The following is a 13,520-nucleotide window of genomic DNA, read 5'->3' on the forward strand; positions in this document are numbered from 1 at the left end:
AAATAAATATGGTAAACCAAGTATCGGATGAATCCACTTTTTTGGCTTTATTAAGTTATTCTTTATATTACGAGAACTATAATTACAATATCCTTGCAACTTGAACTAACCTTGCACTTATTTTTTCAGACCCTGGGGTGCCGTTCAAGCCAATGTGCTGTTTAAGCTGCATGAACACACAAAAAAGCAGTTGCCTGCTTTGATAATTCACCTGTTCATCCTAATTAAGACTTATCAGTGTAACCATGTGAAGCTAGCTCGGCTACTGTTGCTAACCCATGACCCTGTGTTCTCTGGGGAACAGTTGAGAACAGAGACCCTTGGGTGACCCCAGCTAGAGAACACATAGAGGCAGGGAATTGCAGCCGGGCAGTAATCTGCGCTCCATCTCAAGACCTTAATTTTGGTTTAGCGGTGCTTAGGTAGAGGATATGATGGGGGTGTCCAGGTAGGACAGAAGGCAGTCCCTTTGAAATCGAAGACCCGGCAGGACATGAAGCGGACGCAGTCAGGGAGGGGCGACTGAAGGGACAAGGAACTATTCTTCTGCTCGGGGAGTTGGGAGGGACTGAGGGATGCTTATCTGTACGTGCTTGTGTCTAAGATTACCGAGAAGCAAGCCACATGCGTTGAAGGACAGCTTCGCTGATTCCATTTCCTGCTGGCAGGGGTCTGTGTGACTCACTCTGGTAAGACTCCAGCAGAAAGAGCACCTGCGAAAATATTCAAGTTCACATGTAAACAGTATACATAACAGTCATAATTTCCTTTTTCTCTTTTGTTGTGAAAGGTACTATAGAGTTCACAACACTTCAAATGATCAGAACTAGAAAGGCATTTATACTTAGAGATAGTGTGCACAAATAGACCAAAGGTGGTGCTGAAACCAATGCCCACATTATCATAATATTGTACAATTAAGCTCTTGGATTTTCCTGGTCTTTTTATTAGAAAAAGGTGTTCATTGTGTCATGATAGAATGAGAGAATACCTTGCATCCCTAAACTAGAAATAATCCAGTTACGTGAGTGTGTGTGATGCCCCAGTGGTTGGGAGTGTTCAAAGGCCAGAAGACTGGCTAACTAGCTGACTGGCTGGGTGGCTGACTGGCTGGGGTGTGTATTCTGGGCCTTTGTAAGTATACTCTTTAGGTCTGGGCCGTAGCCACAGACCAATAGGAAGCCATTCATTACAGTATGCAGGGAAGGCAACATGGGGAAAAAACAGGCTGACCACGTAGCACTGAGCATGGCCTGCCTTCTCTTCTCCAGCAGTCTTGGCACCGAGGCGACGCCCACTGCTTCACAAAAACAGTCAACAGAGTCCCTGGACACCTCTTTCTTCTGCTGTCATAATAGAAAGGGCTTTTCCATGACAAACGGAATCCCAAACCAAACTTGGAACCATTCAAATGCTTCAAGTGCTACTAAGGGATGGCTAATCTTGCAAATCACTGAAGATATAAAACGCAAATTTAAACACCAATTTTTTTTTTGTGACTTAAAAAATGATTAAAATGGCACAACATTGTGGCTAGTTAATTCAGAACAACAGCACATCCAAAGTTATGAGGTTGTTTATAAATGGAATAATGAGGAGAGCCCTTAAAAGAGAAATATAGACTGTAAGAGAAACATCTGCTTTGTCTCATTGACCCAGGCTTTGTGTTTTTAGAGTACAGTTATTCCTCGTTTTTTTGCCATATGTGTATTCAAAATATGTCCTTGTGAGAGATACACAAGATATAAACTCTCTGTTGGCCGAATTATTCAGATAAAATCACTAATTGAAGTTTTAACCTCCCTCGCGAATGGAGCGAGCACGGCCGAGCTGCCATCTTCCCAGGTTCCCCGGCCGTACTGGCAACATTCGGTCAGTAGGCGTGGTTTATTGATTTTACACATAAACAGGAAATGAAGTCACACATAAGCGCGACTTCACAGTAAAATAAAATTGAAAAACGTATTTACAAATAATGGAATTAGACTGATCTTTGAAACGTGACTATGTGTGTGTGATGATTTTTTTTATATTAGGATTATAAAAACAGGTTAATTTCATAGCATGGAAGTCTGAAAAATACACAACCAAAAACAGTCAACTTTACAGTCCTGCAATAGTCAAAACCGAAGAAGTAAACCTTTTTTAATATATCTATTAAATGCTCTATTATACACAGAAACCAAAAAACAAACTCAATTTACATGTTCAAGCATTTGTTTAACAAATATAAGTAATGTACTTTATAAACCTTTTCTTGAAAACGTTAAGAATGTCCAGTTTTTGATCCTCCAGACAAACATTTATGAAAAAGCACCAGATAGCCTCTAGAGAGTGCCAAAGAGTTGCACTCTGCTCCAGAGCAAGTTTAGCAGGTTGGAAGTCCAACTTTGTTGGCAGAAGAAAGCATCTTCCTCTGTCTTTTGGTGCTTTTGTTGCTCCAGAGCATTTTGTTGACATGATGGCTTTTAGAGCATGTTGAAATTAAATAAAGAGTTGCATATAAGTAAGTTAAGTTCATCAAGCTGTTTTACTACGTGAACAACTCTGACTAGAACCTCATTGAGGAACAGGCAGAGACTGGCAGAAAAGGGGCGGGGCAACTGCTTGGCCATTAAGAATGCAGGACTCAATGCACAATGAAAATCTACCAAGTTGCGAAACCGCGATTAGTAAACCGCAAGGGATTACTGTAATATATTTATATATCAGAATTAATAATCATATTAATAACCAAACCATAGCATTTCAGCCCAAATGAATCTGCAGAAGACACCTGTCTCACACTGGATTTACTGTACGGTTTGTTCTTCTAAAAGGTCAAGCTTTTAGTCATGTATCCTGATTTATTAACCAGGTCATGTTACAGCAAGGACAGAAACCCCCGATTGTGTGAACAAGACAGATTACATCTTGTCTGTATGTGGAAATCAATAGGATTTCTTTGATGACATAGTTTAATATATAGTACTTAACTCACCAAAGAAAACTTGTGTCAGAAAAATCACAACGTAAGTGTGATGAGTCAATATAGCTCTTTTTGCCATTAATGATTTTCTGTTTACATCCTAGAAAAGTAATTCAACACGTAAGAAGCAGTGTTAAAGGAAGTTATGTGTTCCTCTCAACTGGATTCAAACTTCAATTCATGAACTAGGCTGGAAAGTCCCTGCATGGAGTTTTAACTGGCTTAATTCAGACCAGGAAGACGAAAGTGGATTATTTATAAAAAACGCACCCTCTTACTCCAAAACAAAAACTGAACATACCAGAAGGACATTTAATGTAATTACACGAGCCAAGAATATGTCAGTTAAGTCATTACTTGCCACGTGTGTAATTTCAATGAAAAGAAAAAGAAAAGTGCCGAAAACCCCTGTGACCCTGGTCAGGATTAGCAGTTCAGAAAATGAATGAATGAATAAGTAAGACTAGAACAACAAAATAAATAATGTTGAAAATGTTTCTGTGGACAAATGCGTTGCAGAAAAACACGGCTGAAGTGAGTAAGTTCATCCCTACAGTTATATAACTACCGGTACTATATTTGTGAAGTTAACGATGAGTTGAGGAAAAAAAAGTAGTGTGGTGCAACATAATGCACTCTTCCCCAGTAAATTTACTACTTCTACGTGTGTATTTGCGCGTGTGAATCCGTATTGCAAAGAGCCTTAATCCGTATTTTCGCCTGGTAAAAATAGTGGTGGTGGATGAAAGCTCTATTCAGACTCTGTTATCAGCCTGCCCCGCTGTCCCTCCTACTGCCGCAACCAGAGACTGACCACATGATGTAGAGAGCATGCATGCGCATGCACACACTAACACGCTTGTGCTAGAGTTGTGCTTCTGGACATTTTTTTCATTAATGTACCCCAGGGAACTTTTTTAAAGCAAAGGATCCCTTCACAGAGGGTATTTGGCATTGTACATTGTTCGTCCCAAAAAACTAAACATCAGACAAAGTTGCTCTTTTTTTTTTCTTATTTTAGAAAAACCTTTTTGCTTATGTAGTATTTTACTATATTTTTTGTTTTAAAATATTATTAACCTTTTTCAGGACACTATTTAAAACCTTGTTTATTTTATGCTGGAAAAATAAATATGAGACATAGTTATTGTGAACAGAATTATGTGCCGATAGGAAAATATATATATATATATATATATATATATATATATATATATATATATATTGCATAGTTGGTCTAAGAGTCCTGTGATTTGTCATTTATGCCACTTTTAAAGATAAATTTAAACTTAAAATACCCTTTTTAATCACCTTGAAGTACCCCTGGGGCCGGTGTTTGCAACCAAAAATGTTGAAAGAGCCATATTGGACCAAGCAAAAAAAAAAAATTGTGATAAATAAATAAATAAAAAACACAAACATATGTTTGGAGCCACAAAAGACTCAACAGCTTTAAATAAACCTTATAAGCAAGGCAAAACATACTGTCATTTACATAATACAGGATAGATGTAGATTCCTTGTGCTGGCACATACCATTGAGGGTTGTATTGGTGGATGCTGGTGAAATGGTGGATGGCTACATTGTAATTTGGACACATCAGTAGTGTCGTCCCAACACTAAACGCCCTCAACAGGGGTGGCCAGCCACAGGGTGATCTGCCATGAGCCTGCATCAGTCTAATCCTTCATGAGAGTTGCTTTGTTGGGGAGCACACTTCTCATGGGACAATGCATGGCAAGGGCGTCCTCTTCCCTTAGTCAAGCCTAAGCTGACCGCATACCTCCTGACTTGTTACTCTGATGAACAGCCACTGGCTGCTTCTTTTAGCTGCGCCTGATGCAGCTTTGATAGCTTTATGCAGGCTTTGGCACCAGATTCCAGGGTCAACCAATTATTTGGTGGTAGATCTTTGCTACAAAAACTTTGCATCCCACCTCCACTGGGAAAACCTCAATGTTCCAGCTACGTTTTTGTGCTTCACCTGCAAGCTTGGCTTAGCGGAGAGTTGTCTCTCGAAAGCCTCATTTACTGAGTCCTCCCAATGTACTGTGAGCTCGTTGATGAAAGCCTTTTTTGGTGAAAACAACCAAAGCACCAAGTCAGGTTGCCGGGTGGTTATGGCTATCTCAGGAGGAATCCGCTGGCCACCTACCACCAACTTTGAAGCACAGAGCATGAGCTCCATTGCCATTATGAAGGCCAGGGGTGAGGCTATGCATCCTGCCACGACGTGGTAAAGTCAGAGGTGGTAAAGGAGAACTGTATGTCCTGGAAGTAGGATTGAACCAGGGCTGTGATGGTGCCACGCATGTGGAAGAAGTTAAAGGCAGACCACAGGAGTTCATGGGGCACAGAGTCAAAGGCATTGGCAATTTCAAGGAGGACTACATGGAGATCCTACCTGTCCGCCTTTGACATTTGGATTTTGTGCCAGCTCATGCTTGAATGTTCAGAACACTTGGGGAATCCGGATATTCCTGCCATCTGTATAGATGCATAAATGTACTAATTTCTTCGCAGATGCTCACACATTCTCTGTGCAATGACACTAAAGAAGATTTTCCATTCTAACATTAGTAGGGAAATTTGACGGAACTGGCAGATTATTTAGAAATGCTTGTATGTAGAGTTATGACGTACATCCATTTTAAAACCTCTGTGAATCCAACAAAAACTCTTGCAAAAGCTCCTGCGGAATTAATAAAGTCCCAATGGTATGTACAAAAAAAACAAGTCTATAGGTTGTAATGAAAGTTGACATACTGTAAAATTAAGCTAAAAAAAGATTAAATTGAGAGTTTAATGAAAAGCACTTTAAGCCTTTACCGGTGAAATTAATTTTATCTTCTCTAAATTCATTCGCATGTCAAAGTAAGCATACCTGTAGTAGGGTCCCATGAACAGAGTTGTGCTGGATTTGTGGTCCAGGCTCTTGAGGAAGCTCTTGAAGCAAAGAATGTACGGTTGACGAGACCTGAGTGACGAGTACAAACGGAACTAGAGCTCGTGCTGCCATCACTCTGGTACGATACACAGCTGAACGGCCACACCTAAAAATAATCACACACTAATAATTATGGCCAAATACAGTACAGGTATACAATAAATACTTCAGATGTGTTTACAGAATTCTTGAAATAATTGCAAAGGAGATTATGTTTTCATTTGCTCCCATGTTGTAGTAAAACAAATGTGTGATTGGTCGGTAAAACATTTCCACATGCAAACTTCTTAAACTGCAAACCAAATCCCCAACCGGTATTTTATATTATCATTATTATTATTATTATGAACATTTGTTGCATTCGTGATTAAGGAGTGATAAAGTTCTTAATCACAAGGAGAACAGATGCAACAACAATACTGTTTTCAGGAATGATGGTGAGAAAAAAACCAGGACAACTGTTTTTGTAGGATAAAAAGTTTTGAAGCTGTTTAATCTGTCTTGTATCATTATTCCTTATAGATTAGGCTGAAAAGGAATCAGCGAGATTATATAACTTTTGTTATGCTGACTGTTGTTTAGCCATTTGTCATGAATTTCCTGTTTATTATTCTTGAAAAAAAATCAAGGACAGTGTCCCAAATCCACAAAAGACAACTGCTACGTTTCACTGCGGTCGAGAAAAAAAGAAAAATGGGGAAAAAAAGGAATATGACTTTATCCTAATGAAAAACCTTCACACTATACTGTATTACGGGCCAGGAAGAGTTGTCGCGTTTCTGTTTGACGCTACAGTCTGAAATACTATTAACATTTGTGTAGGATAAAGGCCAAAATCAGTAAACGTAAAAGAAATGTGAGGAAGAAAATAAAAAGTTTGGGATCGTCAAGAGAGACTAATAAATACAATTGCCTTAAAAAGAAAATAGAACAAATCAGATCATGTGTAAAAAAAACAACAGAAAACTAGAGGACTGAACAGACAACAACCATGAGAATCCTGAAACCATACACACATCATTGCCATTACCTTATATGCTTTTAAATATATATTATTTGAGCGTACCGCTTGGCACAAACACTTAAAACTCCCGTTTGTTTTGGTTCCGATTAAAGTCGCACATGTAAACTATCTTTTGCAATTTGTCCAAATGAAACTCTTGTGAAAGGAAATGACAGTTTGAAACAGAGTAATTTTAGCAACAGAGCATTGCCCAATGGGGGTAGGATGAAGGCTGGTGACTGGCAAGAGGGAGTCTCATCTGGACTTCATTTGTAGGAAAAACGCTCAAATGGTTTCCTGTGCAGAAATTTGACCATGTTGTTGAATAAACAAGTTCAAGCACCCAAAGTGTGTCACTGGGGACTGACTGCAAGTGAGGAAGTGGAGTGGTGACTCATTTGAAATGAGTGGGCTCCATTTGGCCATTCACACAAAATGCAGATCTTTGAAAGTGATACTACTTGAAATAACACAAAAACAACTTCAATTGACGTCCTTAAAAAAACATGGAAAACAGAGCAAACTTTGAAGGTTTTACAAATATTTTTTCTACATTACGTCATTATCATTTTACATTTATAAATCTTAAGTTTAATTGTTTCTCTGTGAGGCAAAATCTTAAATTTGACTTAAATTGCCGCACAGTGGTTAGCACGTGTGCAGCACAGTTCTGAGGTCATGAGATCGAACCTCCTGTGTGGAGTTTGCATGTTCTCCCTGTGCTTGCGTGGGTTTCCTCCGGGCACTCCGGTTCCTCCCACATTCCAGTTAATTGGCCGATTTAAATTGTCCCTAAGTGTGAATGAGCGAGTGAATTGTCTGTCCCTGTGTGCCCAGCAACTGGCTGGCAACCAGTTCAGGGTGTCCTCTGCCCACTGCCCAAAGATAGCTGGGATGGGCTCCAGCACACCCGCGACCCTACTGAGGATAAGCGGTGCAGATAATGGATGGATGGATGGATGCATGAAAGTTCCAAATGTTAAGTACGTTGCCTAGGTCTCTCAAATGCCAGTAAAACAAGATTTATTTTCACAGAATAATCTGGTACATATTTTCTAACACACGGCGGCTGAAGGTGAGCAGGCAGACCCACAGTGCAGAGATCCAGGGTTCAATTTGAGCTACAGCAGCCTCCCAATGTGGAGTTTGCATGTTCTCCCCATGCCTGCATGATACACAAATGCCACCGGGAACTCCCGCTTTCTCCCACATTCCAAAAACATGCATATCAGGTTAATTGGCCGGTTCATATTGTTAATAGGTGTGAGTGAGTTATCTCTGTGTGCCCTGGGACTGGCTGGAAACCAGTTCAGGGTGTCTCCTGCCCACTGCCCAAAGATAGTTGGGATGGGGTGCAGCACCTCCGCGAACCCAATGAAGATAAGTGGCGCAGAAAACAGATGGATGGATGGATATTTTCAAACAAAAGTAGGTATAAAATGGATGTAACCGTACTATGTTCTAAGCAGATGATGCTTTTAAACGCAATCTGCTGCCATCTAATCCAGAAGAATATTACATTTACTATACTGGTGAATGGAATATTACTAAGAAACTTGACAACAACATTTTTTTTTTCGCAAAAGTTCTGAATTCGTGGTCATCAATAAGATTAAATTAGACTTTCCTGCAACAAAGAATTTAGTGGCTTTTGTGTAGCACACCTAACAGTAGCAAACATGCATGCAGTGTATATTTGAGAAATTGGTCAAAACAGGACCACGTGATAAAAGTGCTAGGCCCAAATCATGATTCTGGAAACCAATCTATCTATCTACTATCTAGCCTGGTCATATCCCTCGAGAGGGGTGACCGACAGCAAGACAAACACATACAAAAACAAAGAAAATTAAAAAAGGAAAACGTAGCAAAAAAAAAAAAAAACACACACAAAATTTTGTGGGCCAAGGCCAACCCAAATCCCCAAACACCCAAACAAGTTAAGCACCTCGGCACCGAAGTTGGTCATGCTTCCGTCCCTCCAGATGACAGGCCCGACAGCTTTCACTGGTTTACCCCTGCTGCATCATACAGGTGACCTGCCCATCCCTTAGAACGCGTCCAAACATCCCACTATCCTTTCACAACACCTCTCCACTCATTCCTATCACCAACAAGAGCTCTAGCTTCCACTAGATTTAGACCTCTTTCCTGCAGTACACTTATAACACCATCCATCCACGTCAATCGCGGCCTTCCTCTTGGTCTCCTTTCCTTTACTACAGGAAACCTAACAAAATACAATTAACTATATTTGACAATGATAAACTGACAATTTAGTGACTTAAATTAAATCTTTTTGATGAGGATTCAAGATTTCTTCAAACAAAGACAGGATTAAGGAAAACATTTACGCGGAAAAAACACATGGAAATGAACAGGAAGCTTTAACTTTGCAAAAAAAAAAAGCTTTCTGGACAGAAATAAGAAACTTGAAGGGAGTAAATTAAAAGCTAGAAGGGAGGAAAGATGTCAGGACTGGCATCATAAATCATGGAACACTCAGGTTTTGCATTAGATGAGGGAAAATACAGACATTGCTGAAGGTAAGATACTTGTATACCACACATTCAGTTTAGGAAAACTCAGAGTGGAAGGAAATCCAGTCATTCCAATATGCTTTTTTAAGTACATTTTCTCAGTACTATTTATGAGAAAGTGCAGGGAAGAATTGATAGTTATAGCTCAAGATTATGTGGCAGGAGAACTTGTTATTTATGGTTATCAACTTTCCTGATGAAGACGGGTAAAGAGCCATATGACAGAGTAACAGAGGGATGAAGAGACGAGTGTTATTTTTTCTTCCACATGTGTACTACATCTGGGTGGATATGTTCACCACATAACCTCTGACATCCAAGCAGCAAGTCAGCATCCTGCTATTCAAGAGATTAGAAAAATTAGGCCAAAGTTTGTTTGGGAAATTGCACTACTGCACATTGCACTAATACAATCCCAAAACGGTATGTAAAAACCTAATGTAAATATGTTCTGCCTCTACGTGCCCACACTTTCTTGTTCAAATATTGTTTAAATTATCTTTTATCTTTTTTTTTTTTAATTCTCTCAGCGAAATGTGAAACTGGAGTACCACGTCCAATTTCGTTGTCACAATATGTTTAACCCATTTTCTAACAATGATAATAAAGGTATATTCTATTCTATTATTTACCTGTGTATTTGTGAAACAGATTATACAGGAACTTTAAAAAATTGCATGAATATTTTTCTTATTTATCTTAAAACATTTTCTTTTTTTGGGGTGGTCTCTTGAAAACTTATCCCATTATTAATGACATTCAGTAGTAGGTGCGCAATGATAATTGCAATTTTATATCCACAGTATAATGTTTTCATGCAATTAAAGCGCAAAAACAGCCCATTTGTTGTAAGAGAAACCCTACTAGTTAACTTTTAGCACCTTCTGTAGGATATTTTATTAGTGCACTTTGATTTAATGTAGGACTGTTTTGCCATTGTGAATGACCTTGGCCATAATACTCAGTACCCTAAAGCTAAGAGGGGGGAAATTATGATATTATGTCCCTTTTACTGTGTTTCTTATTAGGATCTAAACTACTTTATAAATCCTGGTGTGCTACAATGATTTACGTAAAAAAATACAAAGGTGTACTTTAGGCCTCTGCAAGGTTTGTGTCAAAACACCCACAATAAATACTAACAAAATCGATTAACATCTGCTTTCGTCTAAAAACAGCTTTGGCGCTCCCTAGAGGCTCCCTGGCGCTTATACAACAAACCATGGCCCCAACAATGTCGCCTAAGTAGAATGCCCAACGATGCCGAGCTCAGGAACACTGCTCAATTATGCCTGTTGGAAATTATCTTTATTGTCATTAAAACAAGATTAGATGTAGCACTCCAGGATAAACATGTAACAAAAGACAAGATATTGGGGAAAAAGTACCAAATATTTGCAAGGCAGTGTTTAGTGAATGACGTAAATTTTAAGTCCATCAGAACAAACACAAAAAGCATAATTCTCTTTACAGTATTGCGAGGGGTTTTTACGTCGGGCGTACAACTTACAAAACGGGGGTTTGGGGTTTTTTTTTTTTTTTTTTAATTTTTTTTTTTTTTAACTTTTTATTTCTCACACCAATTTTGACAGAGGTTTTTAAGGGTTATTGATCTATCTTCGTTATTCATTATCCATTATCCGTTATCGGTCAGTTCATAATACGCTACAAAGCCAAGGAACCGGGACACTTACTCTCAGCCAAAAGGCCAAGCTAAGGTCCTAGCCCTAAAGCCTTGCTGCGATCATTGCGAATGCACCGTTCCCGGAGGTACTGCAATACCGGGCCGATGCGTGGAGTGGACAGAGCAAGCTCATATACCATCTCCGAAATGCAAAAATCAAAGATAGTGACTTTAAAGGCCAAGCTAAGAACCTAGCATCAAGGCCAAGCTAAGGACCTAGCATCAAGGCCAAGCTAAGAACCTAGCATCAAAGGGCCAAGCTAAGGACCTAGCATCAAAGCCTTTAGCAATAAAGCTAAGGACCTAGTCCAAGCTAAGGACCTAGCATCAAAGCCTTGCTAGATCACGGCAGAGTAAGCTACAAAGCCTACAAAGAGCTTTCAATGAGTACTCAGGCCGACAACTTTTTCAGGGGAAAAAAAAAAAAGAGCGTGTTGCTAGTAGCGTTTTGCTACCCTTCACAGGCACGGTTTGGGATGAAAGTTATAATATTATAATTAAAGCTTTGAAAACTCTCTCGGTGTACCGTCTGTCTTTCTTTCTACGTCTACGCTAATTTAATTTGTGCACAAAAAAAAGATATATATTTTTTTTAATACAAATAAAAAGTTTTATTCCGATTTCGAAATCTTTGTTCATTTTGGAAATTTCGGTTTGTTTGGCAATTTGCATACTCGGCAGCCAATCAGAAGCCTGCATCGAATAACTTCGTGCTTCCGGACTTTCCCGAGCGTTATAAAGTCGTGCATTTCCATATCATTTTCCAAAGTAGACGCACAGAGAACACAAGAAAATGGATAAGTGGTTAGGAATTGTTAAGATTTGTCAATTCAATAGCGCTCTTACTTGTGGTATTGCGGTAAGACGTTTTCCATTGTGTGTCGTCATTACGCACGGCACGCACCATTTTTCGTTTTGCTAATTGTTGATTGCCATGTTGAATCGAATGGAGCAGTGTTCTTGTTCTTGTTGAGGAATAAATACGCTCAAAGGCTGAACCAAAATGTCCTGCTTATCTTCTCACGCATGAGGAAACTGCACACTCTGACATATCCTTACCAGGAATCAAGCCAAAACATCAGCCCCAGAAGAAAGATTCAAAAGAAGCTAACAAAATTGATGACGCTACAAAACGTACACGTACATTAAAAATTGTGTAAAGAGGAGTTCACGTGGTTTGTAGCAGACGACGCAACGCAGACATTGCATGAATGAAGATAAGTAAATACAGGTACATACTGATGGCAGATGGAAAACAGCGATGTCATATACATGCAATGAATGTTATAAGTAGATTTATAATAAACTTAATTTTAAAGTGTTGTCCTCTCATTTATTCTGATTATCAATCCTTAATACCTAGCAACAATAGTTTTTTTTTTTTTGCGATTAGTCGTCTTATTGTGTTCCAAGTTGTGAAAAATGGGGCAGGCAACTTTATAGCTGGGCAGGCAACTTTTCAGACTTGTCTGCCCTGGTGTCCTGTAAGTTTTTGTCATGAGTTTCAGACACTGCTTACAGTAATGAAATAATTATTTCATTGTGGGTCCCACATTAAATGTGTTATGGTGTCTGGATACTGTTGCATCCATTGTAAGGAGAAGTACTGAATGGATCTGGTTTTGATCCACAAAAGGGGTTGACTTCCAGGTCAAGTCTGATTTGCAGGTGCAGTAGATGAACATGTCTGAATAATATTTGCAGACTTCTCATCTCAGGAATTTAAAAAATGAAGGTTAGCGCCACAGTTCCCACTCGCCTGAAAAGCTCTACTCCCCAATAAACAGAGTGCAGTTCAGATAAAAACCGTCACAATCTAATCACAGAGCCTGACATTAGACGGCACAAACAACAAAACCATAAAAACAAAAACGTTCAACTAAGGCCATTTCCACACAGAGATGGATATTTTCAAAACATAAACGGCATTTTCCTACCACAAGACAAAAAGATTTTATGCTGCTAGACATAAAAAACTGGAACAGTGTGTTACTTTGTTTTTCTTTGGACTGAAAATATTGAAGTTTGATATCTAAAAATATATATTCTGTTTAATTCCATGTTCTATTATCGTTGCTGTAGTTGTAAAATATTAGATTATACAGAAGTCACTGAGTTCTTCTATTTAAAGCAGAAGTCACACCAGTTTCCTTTGTCATCTTGAATATGTGCGATGTTTGGAATTGACCTCTACTTTAAAATATAAAACCAAAATGTTTCTGCATCATTTTTGTCAGTGCCCATTTGCTAGAGTGTCAGTGAAATGAAGCCCAAGACGTGCAATTACTTCTACTGTGTTTCTAAAACAAGTGCTATAGTCATCCCCAAAGTATTTTACTTTTTTGGAATACGACTGGATGTTTGGCATCATGACGAG

General features: G+C 39.0%; 1 protein-coding gene and 1 pseudogene across 2 annotated transcripts in view; both read right to left on the reverse strand.

Annotated features, from left to right (window-relative positions):
• Window positions 1–13,520, reverse strand: part of thada (THADA armadillo repeat containing) — a 120,907-nt gene that overhangs the window by 56,085 nt on the left and 51,302 nt on the right. For both annotated transcript variants that reach the window (XR_015852419.1, XM_088351090.1), the window contains exons 28-29: window positions 5,854–6,022; window positions 610–713 (exon numbers count right to left, since the gene is read on the reverse strand). Coding sequence is in view for 1 of the 2 variants with exons in the window: in XM_088351090.1 (XP_088207216.1) it covers window positions 610–713; window positions 5,854–6,022 (273 nt within the window). In the remaining variant the exon portion in view is untranslated. The remainder of the gene's footprint in view (window positions 1–609; window positions 714–5,853; window positions 6,023–13,520) is intronic.
• LOC148354441 (U2 spliceosomal RNA) lies at window positions 11,208–11,359 on the reverse strand (annotated as a pseudogene).

The sequence above is a fragment of the Urocampus carinirostris genome, chromosome 13 (genome assembly GCF_059441175.1).
Source record: "Urocampus carinirostris isolate Australia breed hairy pipefish chromosome 13, RoL_Ucar_1.0, whole genome shotgun sequence".
In the NCBI taxonomy this organism is placed as follows: Eukaryota; Metazoa; Chordata; class Actinopteri; order Syngnathiformes; family Syngnathidae; genus Urocampus; species Urocampus carinirostris.